Source organism: Athalia rosae, chromosome 7 (assembly GCF_917208135.1).
Source record: "Athalia rosae chromosome 7, iyAthRosa1.1, whole genome shotgun sequence".
Taxonomy (NCBI): domain Eukaryota; kingdom Metazoa; phylum Arthropoda; class Insecta; order Hymenoptera; family Athaliidae; genus Athalia; species Athalia rosae.
This window is the reverse complement of record NC_064032.1, coordinates 7,688,765-7,707,742: the sequence shown is the minus strand read 5'-3', so window position 1 is coordinate 7,707,742 and position 18,978 is coordinate 7,688,765. Positions and strand designations below refer to the sequence as shown.

General features: G+C 36.1%; 1 protein-coding gene and 2 non-coding genes across 4 annotated transcripts in view; 2 read left to right on the top strand and 1 right to left on the bottom strand.

Moving 5' to 3' along the window:
* Window positions 1-18,978, bottom strand: part of LOC105693976 (cholesterol transporter ABCA5-like) — a 75,919-nt gene that overhangs the window by 45,436 nt on the left and 11,505 nt on the right. Inside the window, exon 3 of one of the 2 annotated variants that reach the window (XM_048658061.1) lies at window positions 905-1,022. In XM_048658061.1, coding sequence (XP_048514018.1) covers window positions 905-960 — 56 coding nt within the window. In that variant the 5' untranslated portion in view covers window positions 961-1,022. Of the gene's footprint in view, window positions 1-904; window positions 3,349-18,978 lie in introns of those variants that run through there. The other variant, XM_048658060.1, reaches the window with a different exon arrangement.
* On the top strand, window positions 3,745-3,845 carry Trnay-gua. The gene is made up of 2 exons: window positions 3,745-3,781; window positions 3,810-3,845. It is a non-coding gene; the product is annotated as a tRNA-Tyr (tRNA).
* Window positions 15,403-15,475, top strand: Trnar-ucg. The gene has a single exon. It is a non-coding gene; the product is annotated as a tRNA-Arg (tRNA).

Sequence of the window (18,978 nt, the reverse complement as noted above, 5' to 3'; positions counted from 1 at the left end):
AAAACTCTGGAAATTGATGAATATATTCTGAACTTCGAAATTGGTATTAATGGCGGCGCTTATTCAAACGACCGAGAAAATTGCCAATGATTTGATTAACAAAGAATAATCAATAATTCCGGAGACCCTCCAGCTACGAAGAGAAATCGCATGCATAGATGCTATGTAGGGGTAATCGCGTTTTGTTGACGTAATTATTTTTGTGGGTTAAACGAGCAGATCGTGTTCGTTTTTTTTTTCAGGTTTTTTTGAATAAGAACGTAATATTTGAGCATATTATTGGCTTTATCGTAAAATATTTGTTTTCCATCTTCTCTTACTACAAGGAACTTGTCAAGAGCAGGTATCCCATGAACCGAGAGAACCAGAAAAAAACTCAAGGTCTTCAAGCACGGGCCAATTTACTCACAACATGAGCATTTTGGTAACTTGACAACTGCGGAGATGAGTCGAACAATGGCAGAAATATTACAAATTTCACAACATGTCGACAATTACCAAACGTGAAATCCTTCCGCCAGTATTTGTAATGAAATCAAAAAAAATTATGGCAAGCACGCATGTCGTTGAGTTGGACTTCGTTGTTTCGTGTCCCCTGTGGCGAAAAATCATTTCAACAGATCCATACTTGGCGAGTGTATATTTACCGGTCGTTCTCATGTGTTTACCTCGGTAGAATTTTGCGCCTAGTACATTCAAAAAAACTACCGAGTATCTTCACCGCGACGGAAGCTCAAAAACGGAGTTGGGTTCGTGTTTTATCAAATGGCTTTCATCGCAGATATATTATAAATATTACAGCAAATGTGCAATCGCTTTTGTTGTAACTATTTAATAATTACCATGCGGTTTTTTTCACGAACAAAAATGACTATTTCGATATGTTGATATAAAAATGAATTACATTGAGGCTGTCCCAGCGACCCCACCACCGCTTGATTTTCCATGGTTGTGTGTCATCCGTGTGAACGCAGTCGTATATAATTACAGCTCACTCCTCGGTAAAACAACAGATCACTCAGCTACAAACGAATAAAATCAGTTCCAATTAGTAAGTGATTTATTTCTGCGAGGCTGCAAACCAGCTGTCACTGATACCAACTCCAACTCCAATCATGCGAAACATGCACAATTTACAAAGGCACCGAATAACGGACCAGAGCCCCCTGAAGCGGACTTTTCGAAAAACAAAATCTAGAATACTTGTTTAGCAATACAACATTAGCCCCTCAAGGACCTCTTACTCCACTTGTTTATTTTATTTTTTTCCAAATTTGATCTAATTTTCTTTGTCTTTTTATTTTTATTTTCAAATTTAATTCTATTTATTTTTTCATTTTCTTTCAAATTTTATATTCATTAAATTGATAATTCTAGTCTTCTTTAGTAATTCTATGTACGATGCATAGTAACGTATGCTTAGTATGTACTTGGCACAATGATTGATTTGGATCCTTTTTTCTCCGAAGAGTTTGATTTTACGAACATTCTCGGGGAATGACTTTTCGGTGGCAATTGATTTGGAAAAGTTAATGTACTTGGCGATGAGTTTTGTTTTCGGGTCAAAATATGCTAGAAACATGCCGTGTATTATAAATGCTGGAATATAGTCGAGTCCACTTGTACCATTTTGGTGAATTCTAGTTCCATTCGATTCCGCATGGCGTTTAGAAACTTTTTGAAAAATTTGTAGTAGCGGACGAAAAAATTGCAAAAGTTATTAACAATTTAGTCAATTATTTGGTTTTGTGCGAATATTTCAAAAACTATTGCAGTTGTCGAAAATCCGACGAACAATTTTCAACGAGCAGGAATTTTCCTCTACAAAACAAGTTTCGTCTCCCGCAACTCAGCTACAAGTATTTATGATTTTTATTCCAAGATGAAAATAAAGTGAAGTGAGTTTTGCGCGTGCTGACCGATTCAGACACTTGAACCAGAAAAAAAATATTTTAACCTATTTATTATGGAAATTAAGAGATGAAAAAATTTATATACCTTCTGGGTACTGTAGTAAATTTATAGGTATATTATTATTCGAATATTATCATTATTATTTATTACAATTTCTTTTTCTTTTAAACTATAATTCTTTCCAAATAAAAATGAAAAATTATTCGAACAGTTTTGGATTTGTATAATAAAGAAATTGAGTGCCTAATTCCTAACTGATGAAATCACTCAAAACGCACTAATATTCGCACACATCCACTAAAATCGGTTAACCGTCTTTTGTGTCCGTAAACTTGAAAAGGGGCCGTTATTTTATCATTTATAGACGAAAATATGCCCTCATTTGATAGTCAGTCAATTTTAAATATATATGTATGTAGACCAGTAAAATTAGTCTGGCAAAGAACAGAAATTAAAAACGAATCATTAACGTTTCGGACATATAAATAAATAAATAATGTGTAAAAATAAAATAGTATAAATAAAATCGGTGCTTAACGACATACGTACATTTAGAATAAATTAAACATGACAGTTATAGATAATATATATATATATATAAAAAGATCAAAGATATGTTTAAAAGACGTCAATTTTATAGTAAAATGAGAGAGAGAGAGAGATATATTGCGCGACTTATCTTTCGTGAGCGACGTAAATGGTGGCTGCTTCCCTGTGGGTGATGTTACTTGGTAATTTTTTGGCTGCAGTTGCTGGGATTCTTTGCTTTCATTTTCCCATGGATGACTCCATATGTTAATTAATTTCTTCTATGCCAATTATCAATTCAACGACCTTGTCTTTGGCACGTCTGACTTCCACGACGTTCCACAGAGAAGAAGACGATTTCGCTTTGCGAACCTTGGATTAGCGGAGATAATCCTTTCTTATTTCTTTTCCTTTTCTCTTTCTCTCTGTCTTTCTCTTTCTCTCTTCCTTTCACTTTCAATCTCTCTCTCTCTCTCTCTATAAATATCGTTACAGTACCTTAGCAAACAATAATCCATAGGAAAAAAACTTTCCCCGAATTTTTCAACTAGATATTGAATTAGAATTTCAATTAGGGTACTTGGCGGCGATTCGCTCCGGCAAATTTTGACGCGTATATTAAGACTTTTCATCATCACAGAGCTGAAATTATAAAATTTCTCCAACACGTAACAGCTGGTGAGTATATCCAAGTATAATTCCCTACGAACCAAGAAGGCTCTTTTGAACCTCTAAATAGTGAACCTCCGGTATGTGAACCTTGAATTATGGGCTTTGAATTTAATAAATCGGGGTGACATCATCGTCTAACCTTTTCCCCACATTGAAGGTCACGGGACGACTAAGGTTACTCTAATGATTCACAAACCTTCGTACGAAACTGGAAGCAAACGACCAAATCAGGTTGCACCGGCTCTAACAATAATGTACTAAACATGTCCCCCACCCCCACCCCCCAGCCAAGGTCGTTGCTCTGCATCGCATGACCTTGCCACGATAAGACCGGCGTTACAGCGGACAAAATCACTTACATTATCACATGACTCTTTCAAAGTATGAATTTCAAATCTGCAAAAAATTGTCAGAGTGATGGACGGATTATGGGTTGGTTTTCGTATGTGGCGTATCTACATTTTTAGAGGCAATGCATTTCTCCATTATCTAAAATTCTTAATTAAATCTAAGCGACGCAAACGATGTAAATTAATGACTGAAAGAAGTGTTACTGCGGTAATTAGATTGTAGTATTTGCTATATAAATACTTAGATATAGATAATAGCTTTTGCAAATGATTTGATATCCCTTCGATAGCTCAGTTGGTAGAGCGGTGGACTGTAGTTGGAAATGATCGAGATTCCCCGGAGAAATCCATAGGTCGCTGGTTCAAATCCGGCTCGAAGGAAAATTTTTATATTTCCAACTTATACGAATTCTATATTTTTCCACTGATGATTTATTTTATGGTTCTCCCGGGCTTATTGACAAGAATAACACGATGTAACGAGAAACGAACGAAGGTATTTTTTGTTCCTCAATTCTAGATCGAAACTATCGCACAGTGCGGATTATAAACCGCGACAAAATAATGTAAGCACCTGTAATAGATGTACATGTACATGTATAGATGAGGTGTAGAGTGGGAGGCGAGTCCTAAAGTCGAGTAAAATTGATGATTGCCGAAAAATCAGGATTGCGAGTGACGAGTCCTAGACTCGCTCTCTTTGATTTTATTGTAATGGCACCGCTCTCGTTGCTGATAAAATTAAACTATAATGCAAGTGCGGCACTAGACCTTCACGTGTCAGCAACGATTCATTCATCCGAGCACGTTTTGTTCTCATGGTGATCCTTCCCTTACATTTATGTATTTGTATACATATTTTCACATGATCTATTTCTATGTGCTGAGTGATATATTAAGGTGAGATAAATCGTAGAAAGCATCACGGAAAAATGAGTGATTCGAAGGAGAATTATTTCTACACAACCAATATTTTTAAGTTGCAGAGAGAGACCGAAGATTACTAATCCAGCCGAAAGTAAAAAAGAAATGTGCAACGTTTTTCAAACGCCACGCTGATTCGCGCTCATTGTTAGATGCACGCAGAAGAAGAAAGGGCTCGGAGTATATTTTTTGTGGCCGCGAATTTTTCAATTGCACATAGTATCTACATACACTCATTGTCATTAACAAAATTAGCTCGTTACTCTCTACCAGAATACCCATATTGGTAATACTCTTTCCATTCATAAAAAAGTGGGAAAAATAAATCATTTCGCAAAGCATATTAAAGGTGAATTTTAATTTTCGAGACGAAGTCTTGAAATTTCTTTCACGGGCATGCCTGATTTCGTGGCATCGACTCGTAATTTCGGGTACAGAGTCGAAAAACGGATAGAAAACCAAGTTCTTCAAATTTCCCTGTGGAACATGGACAAAATCGCAGAGAATTTTCGAAATAACCATTTTTGGCCTCAAATATTTTTTTCGAAAAAAGTTTGTACGTTTTTGTCACGGAGTTCTCTAACTTTGAATCAAGCATGCGTATAAGTAGGATTTATGACTAGTTTTGGACCGATTTGGCATTATACGGATTGCAGCACGTGGAGCTATTAGGGTCTTCCTTGCGCATCGTTTGAATTCGAAGGTCCGTTCCGAAGAAGAGGTTTGTAGGCCCGTACTAGACGGTGTACCTACTCTTATTAAATCTCCCTCTTCAATTACCTATTTACTGCGACTATGATCGGAGATAGCCGAGTAAAACCGAGGTATATCATAGGCAGGAAGGACAAGATTCTCTTCTCCCTGGGCCGTTGTGACGACTAGACAGATTTTAAGATAAGTAGCTCACCACTATAATATTAATAGTCCAGTCGAATTAAGCAGAAAGTGGCGTCTATGTTAATGTGAAAGAACATAGGCTGGCCGATTTTTTCAAATTCTCTTTGGACCAGGAGAAAGCTACTCTCCAAAGTCTAACATTTTTTTCGAACGTGTTTGGCCGCAAAAAATTCTTGAAAATTGAAAAACCCATATTTCGAGATGTAACTTTTTTCTGTAAACTTTTCGGAAAAAAAGTTCGTAAAAAAGTTGTTCGTCGTGAAAAGATCTAAATTATGAGCCCAATTGCAAAATTTTATAAAAATTAGTTTACTTGTAAATTGCGAGCAAACACGGAATTTTTTTGTTTCGATTTTTTCGAATAACTTGATGAATGATCAACTTGTGGTATTGTAATCGATGGAGCAGTAACTTCAATCCTTTCCCCAGAGAATAGTCGAAAATTCGCTTACCTATGTTCCGTAGTTGAGCAACAATACGCGACTAGGCAAAATCCGCGGATTGCCCATACTTTCGCACGAACGGTCGTCACATGGTGCCAAAAAATCTTAAAGGTAGTCTTCCATGAGTGTACCATATTCAATGTTTTTATGAAAATAAAACGAAATATTATCCCCATAAATTAGGTCTCATTTATGAGGACAAATATGTATACATATATATGTATATGAATATTAGGACAATTAAGTTCTAATTTGTATTTACAATTAATTGTAAGACCTAATTTGCGGCGGTTTTCTTTCGCAATCCTCCTCTGTAATCTGCTAGGAGACTTATTGCACGGGAATAATATTCAATTTCATTTCTATGAAAACATTGAATATGATTTTCAGATAATTTATAGCAATATTTCTAACAAATCCATGTGAATTTTTTTGAAAAGGGCTCAATATAGGTCGGATCGAAGATACAAGTGGGTTATCGAAAAGTTGAGAAAAAAAGCAAGCAGGTTTAGAAAAAAAATTCCTATCCACGACAATTATTAACGGAGATGGTTATTTGTTGAGTAATCGGTCAGCCCGCGTCGCTCGGCCCTCCCACCACGCGACTCGGCAGCCCCCACCACGCACTTCAACCGATCGAGCACGGCTCGAAGCGTTCAACGCTGTTCAATAATTTTTTTCATTATTTTAAACTACCTTGACGACGTTGAAAAAATTCATGGTTATTCCTTGGAGTATTTGACGAATTTTGATATTTTTTCCGTTTCTCAATATTAATTACAGCAATAAATGTCACCCAAAATATAAGATACTGTTACCTCCGGTTCTACTTTACAAATTCGGGTTTATTTTTTTTTAAAATACTCAGTGAAGCAAGAACAATAAGAATCTGTTAAGATCAATTCGAACTTGGATTCAAGTATCAGAGATATCTCTACTTGTTTGAGAGCAAAAATTTCAAAATCGCCGAAAAGGTCAGTTTTTATCGATGGAAAATTTTTTTTTTCTGTATCTAGAAAGTACTCATGGAAGACTACCTTCACGATTTTTTGGCACCATGTGACGATCGTTCGTGCGAAAGTATGGGCAATCCGCGGATTTCACCTCGTCGCGTATTGTTGCTTAACTACGGAACATAGGTGAGCGAATATTCGACCATTCTCTGGGGAAAGGATTGAAGTTACTGCTCCATCGATTACAATACCACAAGTTGATCATTCATCAAGTTATTCGAAAAAATCGAAGAAAAAAATTCCGGGTTTGCTCGCAATTTACAAGTAAATTAATTTTTAGAAAATTTTGAAATCGAACTTATAATTTAGATCTTGTTACGACGAACAACTTTTGTACGAATACTTTTTCCGAAAAGTTTACAGAAAAAAAGTTACATCGCGAAATATGGGTTTTTCAATTTTCAAGAATTTTTTGCGGCCAAACACGTTCGAAAAAAATGTTAGACTTTTTAGAGTAGCTTTCTCCTGGTCCAAAGAGAATTTGAAAAAATTGGCCAGCCTATGTTCTTTCACATTAATATCAAACCTAATTCGACTGGACTATAACAAGTCATACGCCGGGAGATCGAGCTCATTTTATCATTTTTCATTATACCCGCGCCCCGTTATTATTGTAATTACGCTCGTTAGTTTTGTAAGAATATTGTGGTTATTTCGTGTGATGCTCTAGTTTATTCATACATTGTCCGTATTATTTATTCTTTTTATTTGATTTTTCTGGCGTCTCACTATTTTTAATCTATCCTGACATGACTGTTAAGCAAGCGGACAGGCTATAAGACAGGCAACAAGAAAGACTGCGCAGAGAACTTTCAAGAACTTGCTATTCTTACAGCTTCGTTTTGCAACGCCGCTCTCGAACCTACGCCGGGAGGCAGGAACGCGACCGTATCAGGAAATCCAAAAAATCCCCTTTTTTTTCATTGGGTCAGGGTATTCAAAATATTGGCATTTTGTCACGGAACACCAAGTGCTCCGTTAATTTGGTATCGTAAATGAGGAAATCTGATTCCGAATTCATAATTCAAACGATCTGCAGCGGTAATTGAATCCTTGTAGCAATGAAGTTCGTACGCCTGCAGCAGTCCTGGTATAATATATCGGAAATTGAGTCGCCCCTCGCGAGGAAGTGCAGTTGCGTTCATGATACATTTGGTATAAGATATGTATATATGTGTGGATACTGCATTATTAACTCGTTTCAGTCTCCCCCTATATAATTGTATATTATACATATACAATTGGCGAGGTTCTGCCACTTATGGTTATACTCATACACCATGAAGTACGCGCTACAACGTGCAGCCATGGAATGGAATGGAAGCAGTGGGGAATTCATGAATTACGTATACAGGTAAGTATACAATATATGCCTGTAGTTGCTTATCCAGGAGCCAGGTGTATCACGCATCAGGCATCACGTGTCATACGCGTGCATATACATATGAGTCTACCGCAAATAAATCCATAACGAGTAACTCCACGTCGAGTTGCACGATATTGTGAGGGTGACACCATAGATATATCGAACGTTCAATATATCTATGGTGAAATTTTACTTGTGTTCCAAAATGGGTACATACATATCGAGCATAGAAGAAACTGAACCATTTGTGCTTGTGCTGAAAGAATCTGGATTTTCATATCCAGAGTTGCACCACCACGAAAATTTGGATCGAATTCAGCTTACGCTCGTTACGAAGTTAATAAAACAATCCGTCGACCCGGATGTGGTTTATCATATTCTCCCAATCGCTCGAGTTTGTTCGCTCAATTTCGACCTTCGAATGCACCTCCTCCTTCACCTCCGACTCACCAGTCTAGAATTCGGAAAAATAGCATCTTATCCGGCGGCAAATCAAGAATGACACCTGAAGTCCGCAGAGTGGAGAAACAATGGACCGTCTGTCAAAGAGAAGTGAATTGACGAAACGATTTGCGTCGGGGCTTGGGGACTCGTGCGTTTCAAGACAGCATTGCGGCACAGCGCTCACCGTGCGGAGCCCTATTGTCGACATTCAACGAAAGGTATTAACATATACCTATGGTATTAACAATCGACGGAACAAGGTTCCGGGAGTCGTCATTTTTTTCGAAATTTCCTCTTCCTCACGAATCTCTCATTCAAATTTCTCCAACGTCGATAGTTTTCGAGTGATGAGCGAAAACTGGAGACCTGTTTTTGGGAAACTTTATCTCTTCATAACTCTTGTACATTTTTCCAGACATCGCACAGTGGGACCAAATTCCCAAATCGTGGCCAAAACCCCGAAAAATAAATTTTCGATTTTCAGAATTTTAACAGGAAGGTTGGGTAGAGAAAGGATTGGCGCATTTATTCCTCAAAGGACGAGTCCCTACCTCCAATACTTGTCGAGTTATTTCATTTCAAAGTTAACCTTTATTCAGAGCGCACGCATCGCTCGTGATTGTCAGTAGATTTACGCTGTATTCAAAAGTGAAGAACTTTATAGTTAAGTGATTAATTTCAATTCTACAAAATGGAAACGATTGCTACAAGTATGTAGAAAACATTCATGCAATAATAAACCCCCAAATATTATGATTATCCTGTTTAAATTATGCCTTGTTCGATGCTTGTACAAAAATAGCAGAATTTCTGAACTTGCATTTTCAACTAGAACAAAAGTAGCATATGCCGCCAAAATTCGATATCCAGATTATAGATTGATCAATTATCTTATGATATCGACAAGAATCAGCTGCCTAAATCTGCCTATTCTCTTGTATAACGATTTTTGTCCGAGCTCGTGCATCCGAAATAGCGTATCACAATATGGTGGCGGCCGGCGCGCGGCATTCAGAATTCTGTTTCTCGTACAAGACGCTCACGTTATTTGGTCATTCTTTTACAGCTATTTTTTTTTTTTTTCATTATAAATAATGTTTGCACGTAAGATACAACTATATATTGTAACGGCGCGAGCGGTAAAATAGTAAATGATTAGTAAATTGAAGCGGGTTTTTGAATAGCGCTGGGAAAATCTGATCCGTAAAGTCGGATCTCAAAATAAAGAGAAGCAATTCAACTTGCTGAACGATTAAATGCGAACCCGAACAAAATAAAGCAAGACCTTTCACTTCAAATAAATGCATGCGAGGTCAATGAATCCAAAGGAATAAAATGCTGGGAAATTGTATTTGAAAATATGCTGTGGTCAGTCAGAAGTCAGGCTTAAGACTGGTGAACATCGCTGTTTACAAAAAGACTCTTGTACCACGAACAAAACTGTGTCAAATAACTGAAATTTGGGGGTAGGTTTAGGAGGCTGATATAAATCGAAGGGCATAGCCCGGCAAATATGTATAACAATATATAATATATGCTAGGTTTTTATGAATAAAATATGTTCTTCATGCTCAAATAATATTTCTTATGCAGGGTCTCATGATGAAGTCGTGAAATTTACTCGACTACTAGCTGTAAGATCAATACAAATATTTTTTATTTCATTTATCGATATTTTTGATCCATTATTCTTTTAATTATATGACGTGTGAATTTGATCGTATTAGGATCATAGGTAAGAATAATTATTCTTCAATTGAAGGATCCTTGTCATCATCGTCATTGCCATTATTATTATTATTATTGTTATTGTTATTGTTATTGTTATTGTTATTGTTATTGTTATTATTATTATTATTATATGGTATAATATAAAAATCATGTTCCAAGTGGGTTAATGTTGTAAATATTTGTCTTTAAATTCTTATCTTTCAAAATATCAAATTAGGCCAGATTTTCATGTCTCTCATCGCCATGTTAGATCCGCCATTTTGTTGGGATAATTTTTGACTTCAAATTCGTAATCAGCGACCTCGAAAACCCCCGGACAAGGTTTTAGTCAAATTTAACGTCGTTTTGAGGTTGTTGTAGTCGTATGTTGAACAGTTTAAAGTTATTCGAATAAAAATGATGGGAAACTCGAAGAAAATACAGACTTAAACATGAGAAAATATTCAAAAATTCATAAAAAAAAAGGCAAAAATTTCTTGCATCAGCTAACGATGCATGGCTGGTTTTGTTTGATTTTTTCATATTAAAAAAATTTAACACAGAATTATATTTGTTTATAACAAATTGCTTATCAGATAAACAATTGAGAAATAGACTAACAAAGTTTTTTTCTTCAGAATATCAAAGTACAATAGTAACCATGATTTTTAAAACCAAAACGGTTTCTTAATATTGATATTTAACGTAAGAAAAAAATTGTTAATCAACTAATGCGATTTTCAGCAAGGAATAATTTTTTTTTAAAAACGATTTTCCGCCTCAAAATCATTGTTTTTATCAATGATTCGATGTAAAAAAAAAAAATCAAAAATATCATGTAAACAATGCATTTGTTTATAACAATTTTTTAAACAACGTTAGTGAAAAATTGAAAAAAACAATTCCGTGTAGATTTAGGTAATAACAATACGAAACAGTCGTAATATTTGACAAAAAAGAATTTTTCATCTGCTTTATCTACGATTGGAATTTTTTCATGTCTTAGATTGTTGATAAAAAAGTGAAAAATCAAAATATTCCACTTTTTCCAGCGGGGATCTCTTCTTAACCCTTTGAAACATAGCTCCAGGCATTGAAAAAAATCTCAGCTTCCTAGTTCAATAATTATCTGGATCTTTATGTTCAGTTGTGTCTTGTCAAGAAAACTTGATTAACAAAAAGATATCTGATTGGGAAATTGGGGAAAGAATTTTTTTTTGACGGATTATTGTTCATTCAAGTATCCAAAAAGTATGTTAATTTTTTCATTTTTTAATTTTAATATTTGAAGGGTGAAACTGATTTTTGTAGTTCAAGTTGCAGAATCGGTCGGCGCGCGCGGACCGCACTACACCCGTTTTTAGCCTTATTTTCGGCTCCAAATTAAAATTATGAATAATGGCGATGGAGTTCCGGGAGGCGGGACTTTTTCGTAGGAAATTTCCCGCTCTTTAAGAAGGTTTTTTTCGATATCAGTGATAATTTTTTTGATATTCGCAAAAAACCAAAACCGCTGTTTTTATTTTCACCAAATTGTTCATAACTTTTGCAATTTGTTATTCCGCCACTTGAAATTTTCCAAGAAGTTTCTAGGTGTCATTTCGAATCGAAGGACACCTGGATCATAATTTTCGGAGAAGGTGAACAGAAAATCGTAAAAATGGTACATGTTGACTAGACTATAACTATGAAACAGGAGGCCGCAAATATTGGTATAGTTCTAGGGTTTTCTTTCGATGGTGATACTCGTCCAATGAAAACTATGAGAAACTTTTCAAAATTCCAGTATGCGAGTGGAAAACCAAACTGGGAACGGTTTTCGATAAGCTTGATTGTAAGTGAAGGAGATATATGTATGTGCTTAAGGCACGTTGCATGTAGCAACAAAAATGCGACCAGGCTACTAATTGTAAATAAAACGGTAACGTGACAGCTCGGAGCTCACGGAGCATCTATTACCCATCTAGAGGACGTAATCAATGAATCTTCCAAAGATGAGCATTTTGTTAATAATCTCTGATTTTAAACTGGATGATTAAATGAACTTCAGGGCCGCGGAAAAAATAGTTGGTTAAGAAAGCCTTGGTATGGATCTGGTTGAAAATCCGGCCGGATCAGCTGCATTTTTGAAATTAACTCGATTAATATTACAAGCTTTTCTAAGCAAAAAAGGAACTTCATATAATAAGATTCACGGCATGTGGTACTGTATATTCTTCTTACGTATGTGGCGGAACCAGTTGCAGGAAAGTCCTGACCTCTCCATAACTAAAAATGTTATTAGCCTGAATCGTTACCTTTGTTTCGAAGTGAACGCGCATGCGATTATAAAATTAGTACGTCTTTACAGAGATATGCCAGAATTATCAGAAAATTGCATTAAAAAAAACAACATCTTGGGTGCAAAAAACATCGCCAAGTACTTAAATCTGAAAGAGTATATTTCGCAAAAATCTTTTCATTGTTATGATTGATAGGCTCATAGTAGATTCGAAGCGGAGAAGAAACGCTTACTATGCAGGTTTGATCGTAAATTTGGTTTTTTGTTAAAACTACAAGTATCAAAAATTAGTATTGCAATATGATGTCAATCCATACTTTCATTGTCTGGTCTTCCCGATGATATACATACATGTGAAAAATCATCTTGGCATTCAATGCAATTACAAAAAAAATTTCCAATATTTATTTCGAGATCGCGAAATGGCTCTGCGCATAATCTTATCTACAGCGGTGAATAATAAATGTAGCGGCGAACGATCAGTTTACGAACGATTCGAGATCTATTTACGATCAACCGCGAATGGAAAACGACGACAGTCTTAGGCATTGATGAATATAATGTATATTATAAAAGTGGGTTTGTGCTGAGCATAAGACTCTAGCGACGTCATAGATAAACCTTGTAGAATTGAAAGTTTGGAAAAAACAACTCACATAGATAACAAGAGTGTACAAATATCTTTTTAACAGTATAATTATTGTTTCGTTATAAGTTCCAGTATTTTGATCGCATTTTTCCGCAATAAGATTGAGATTTTTGACAAACAATAAAAATATTTCACCGAGGTAAAATTTTCGGCTGTTTTTTTTCCCGTATTTCTGAGGGTTGATTTAACCTCACCCTACAACCAGAGTCCCCAGAGAGCCAACCACTCGTCCATTGGCGCTGACATTGACTGAAGATCTATAGGCGTCAAAGATGTATAAAAATACTACACATTGTATTTGAGTAGTATATAATAATTGTGTTCGAATGGTAACAGAATTATTGTGATTTATTTATTTTTTTCAATTCGTGAAATTGAGATGATAACCAAGAATTGGGAATCCTACAAGCAAGGAGAACAAATCGCAGTCTATAGACCGCCGTTTTTTATAAAACAAACGGCAATCGATATATTCTGTATAATTCTTTCGAATCTGTTCACTTGTGATTATCACTGTTTCAACTTCTTGACATATCGCGACATCGGAAAACAATTTCGCGTCCACATTTACCTTTCATGAGTTCAATGTGTTTTAATGAATCATGTTAGACTACTCTCAACGGTTCGACACCGACAAACGGGTTGCTTATTTAAGCAATATTTTCCATCTGTTGAGGGGTTGAGAAAGCTCTCATGTTAGCCTCAAAACTACCTTACCAAGGCGATGGCAGTATTTCTTTTTTATTAATTTTTTTCATTTACATTTTGTTTTTTTTTTTTTCCCCTTGCTCATATCAAAATGCTTAATGTGACTTGGAAATTTTCCACGTCATCATTTTACTCGAATTCTACCGAGGATTCTCCTTAAGATCTCGAATCACCTTTTATTCAACGCATGGCTGATTAAAACCTTGAACGGCTGTTTATTGACCGGTGAGATATAATGAATGAAAAACCGGGATGGATTTCTATTTTTTCCACCAGCGTGACATGATAAAGCCATTTCATCGTCAGTGCCGCAATGTAACGCTGGATTGATGAATCCTTTCGCCAGAACTTTCGATGAACGTGCTCTGCATTATCCTAAGAACGAGCAAAACCTTTACATTAAATGTTTTCCAAACAAGTAGTATGGTAAATGCTGTGAATTGTTATTTTACCTAAATTCTAATATAGTAATATCCACATATTTGCACCGTGTTGCAAAACAGCCATGAGACTTTGCTTCGCAGATTATAATAATTGGCTAAAATCAAACGATTGTTGAATAAAATGTAGTGCATAGCATGTGGACCGTGATATTCCTTATGCGGCTAGTACGTACATACAGGGTGTATAAAGATTATGGTTGCCGGTTCACCGGGTGATTCTCCAGCTCGAGATCGCTGGAGATCCATTCTCCGTTCTACTTCTCTTGAAAAACTCAAGTCTCTGAGGGGCTATGGGTAAAAAATGCGATTTTCTTGGTAAAACAACAGCTCAAAAAATAAATAAATCCTAAAAATCTTTCCCCAAATCATAAAAATTGTTATCCCCTCACAGGGCGGAAAGTGGTAAGTTTCACAAGTTTTGACGGATCTCCAGGGATCACCCGGTGAAGCGGCCACACATAATCTTTGTACACCCTCTAAACTGTACAATTACTTTTTCTACCACACATCGTCCGAAAGGCCGCTTATGCTTCCTCTAGCGATGGAAGAAAAAGTCGTTTTGCGTCTCCAGGTAGGAAACGCGCCGCGTGGCGCATGGCGTATGAGAGCCGACGGCTTGCCTCGTTTCTTCCCCCTTCCACCTCGGGAGCCAAGATACAACTCATTGTCAGGAGCGCAAGTCGGCTCGGGCAGCAGGCTCCGCGATACTCTTGCGCTCTGTCGTGAGCAAGAACTTCGTTTCCCCTTTTGATGCGCAATGTACACGAGTCGTAGGGATACATGTGAATTATATCCGTGGAATACATGCACGTTTCGAAGCATGTGCCCTTACGTACTTATATATACTAAAATAATGCGCGTTCCGCATCAGAACTGTCATGGTCTAGCCTAGCCATGCGATAAACCATCATTATGCATATGACCTATTCGAATCAATTTTTAAATATGATTATTGCTCGAATATCCAATTGTTGAGTTCTGATTCAGATCGTTCTCGCGTTTTAGTTTAGATTAATGACAGTTTTGTATAAATACCGGCACTGTGACTTTCATCGCATCGGACCGTGTGGCCTAATGGATAAGGCGTCGGACTTCGGATCCGAAGATTGCAGGTTCGAGTCCTGTCACGGTCGACGTGAAATTTTTTTCAACCTTCGTATGTTCGACAGCTGGTCTTATTTCAATCGCCTCAATATCTAGAAAACTTTACATCGTATTGAAAAGTGGCACTTACATTGAACAATTAATGATTCTCTAGAAATTTCGAAAACTTCATTAGTAATAAATAATTTCCGGAGAATAAAGTTATTCACAAAAAAGATCCTATAACATTTTGTGATAAATTTGATAGTTTCATTGAAAAAGTGAGGAAATATTCAAAGTGATTATCGAGATTCGATAAGAATTATTGGCATACTATATGTTTTCAAGATAACTGTGCGGAGAAAAAATGCAGGATATAATGAGCATGGGTAGTTATGTAGTTATATTTTGCAAATTGGTATTTAGTCCAGTCAAAATAGACGAATTTCGGGTCTAATGACGGAATAATTCACAGTAAGCTAAATTTTGGTGTAGATCCTTATCGAATGCCCCGAAACAACATGCGAAGTGTACCCTTCATTTGACCTTGAGCCGCGCGAGTTATAGGGCGCAGAAGGGAGAAAAGTCAATTTTTTCGCTTGTATCTTCTTTTACAGCTGTAGAAGACAATAAAACAAACATACCAAAGGTACTGGTTTTGAGAAATTCATCGACATTTGGTTAATAATAATGCTTCAAGTACCCGTCATGCTCCGACTTTTCCTTGACAAGATGAGCAGGCTCCAAACGCACAACATCCAATGAAAATAAAAATCAGCGAGATACTCATAATCATGAGAATATTGAGGTCATATCAATGTTGTGAGTGGTCACAATGTTAGTAATAATAAGGATTACAAACACGCAGGAAGTATGATAACTATAATGATATATGACAATAATAAGAAAACCTTTAATGATGAAATAGTATATTCCATAGTCAGGATACTAATTGTAAGTTGGCGAGAACAATGTTTTAAGCACGAGTCATAGGGTCACGCGACACGGGCCTGCGGCCCTTCACGAACAATCATAGAGCGTGTGCTAAAAGAATTGCGCTCGTCGGATAGGGACTGTCTAATTATAAGTAGACTACTATGCACTATATTTTATTTAACGATTGCCCGATTTTTTCTATTTATGATAATCTGCGATGCGAATTCTTACAATTCGACCATTTATCGACACGGCGCAACACACAAAGCTTTGAAAAAAATGAAATAAAATGATACTTTTGGGAAATCACCCATCATTCACTTTGAAAAAAATAATTTTTCAAAATGAAACATTCATTATTATTTTATTTTAAGCAAAAATTAATTTACGAATTATAATTCAAAAGTCGATTAAACTGCTGCTGTAAATTCGACTGGGGATATTTTGCGAGAACCTAAATCAAATCGCGCAATGTTTACATGCTCCACTTATGGTCACGGTTTGCGTACGTACTTGGCGAAGTTTTCCACACCCGAGGAGCTTTTTTGGGATGTCATCATAAGATGTAACGCAAAGTTCGTCCGATTTGATACGCCGTGCCGGTGGACACCGATGGGATCTACTTCATTTTCGTTACCTACTAAGCGCCGGTCGATAATCAGCCATTTAGGCTTTACATGGAAGATTCATTGATTACGTCCTCTAGATGGGTAATAGATGCTCCGTGAGCTCCGAGCTGTCACGTTACCGTTTTATTTACAATTAGTAGCCTGGTCGCATTTTTGTTGCTACATGCAACGTGCCTTAAGCACATACATATATCTCCTTCACTTACAATCAAGCTTATCGAAAACCGTTCCCAGTTTGGTTTTCCACTCGCATACTGGAATTTTGAAAAGTTTCTCATAGTTTTCATTGGACGAGTATCACCATCGAAAGAAAACCCTAGAACTATACCAATATTTGCGGCCTCCTGTTTCATAGTTATAGTCTAGTCAACATGTACCATTTTTACGATTTTCTGTTCACCTTCTCCGAAAATTATGATCCAGGTGTCCTTCGATTCGAAATGACACCTAGAAACTTCTTGGAAAATTTCAAGTGGCGGAATAACAAATTGCAAAAGTTATGAACAATTTGGTGAAAATAAAAACAGCGGTTTTGGTTTTTTGCGAATATCAAAAAAATTATCACTGATATCGAAAAAAACCTTCTTAAAGAGCGGGAAATTTCCTACGAAAAAGTCCCGCCTCCCGGAACTCCATCGCCATTATTCATAATTTTAATTTGGAGCCGAAAATAAGGCTAAAAACGGGTGTAGTGCGGTCCGCGCGCGCCGACCGATTCTGCAACTTGAACTACAAAAATCAGTTTCACCCTTCAAATATTAAAATTAAAAAATGAAAAAATTAACATACTTTTTGGATACTTGAATGAACAATAATCCGTCAAAAAAAAATTCTTTCCCCAATTTCCCAATCAGATATCTTTTTGTTAATCAAGTTTTCTTGACAAGACACAACTGAACATAAAGATCCAGATAATTATTGAACTAGGAAGCTGAGATTTTTTTCAATGCCTGGAGCTATGTTTCAAAGGGTTAAGAAGAGATCCCCGCTGGAAAAAGTGGAATATTTTGATTTTTCACTTTTTTATCAACAATCTAAGACATGAAAAAATTCCAATCGTAGATAAAGCAGATGAAAAATTCTTTTTTGTCAAATATTACGACTGTTTCGTATTGTTATTACCTAAATCTACACGGAATTGTTTTTTTCAATTTTTCACTAACGTTGTTTAAAAAATTGTTATAAACAAATGCATTGTTTACATGATATTTTTGATTTTTTTTTTTTACATCGAATCATTGATAAAAACAATGATTTTGAGGCGGAAAATCGTTTTTAAAAAAAAATTATTCCTTGCTGAAAATCGCATTAGTTGATTAACAATTTTTTTCTTACGTTAAATATCAATATTAAGAAACCGTTTTGGTTTTAAAAATCATGGTTACTATTGTACTTTGATATTCTGAAGAAAAAAACTTTGTTAGTCTATTTCTTAATTGTTTATCTGATAAGCAATTTGTTATAAACAAATATAATTTTGTGGTATGTTCGTCCCTGTGGTTGGAGTATGTCCGCTTGTGTCACACGCATATCTACTTTCTGAACCACATACTTCGGTCGGGAATATGCATCGTTATCGTCAAACCCAGTATTTATGAAATTTGTTGATCATAGAAATAGATTGTACATTTCATTATACTCATGTCTACAAATGGATTTTCGGTAATTAGGTATTCACAAGTAAGGTCCATGCTATTTTTAGCCATAAAAAATCGAAAAATTAACATTGCATCATATCGTGTTGTGAAGCGCATTCTCGTACCACTTCCTCAGTAAATTTGGCAATCTTTTTTTTAAATGAACTTCAGAGTTCAGTGTTTGCATGAGTGTTGAACGACATTTTTCCCTCTGACAGTCAATGTTTTTATGGAAGATAGTCCCTATATATTAGACAAGTGCGTCCGACCCCAACTACAACTATCTATCTCTCACCGTAGGTCGCTACACGAAAAATAGGCTGCGCGCGTTCCAGTACAGTATAGAGTTCA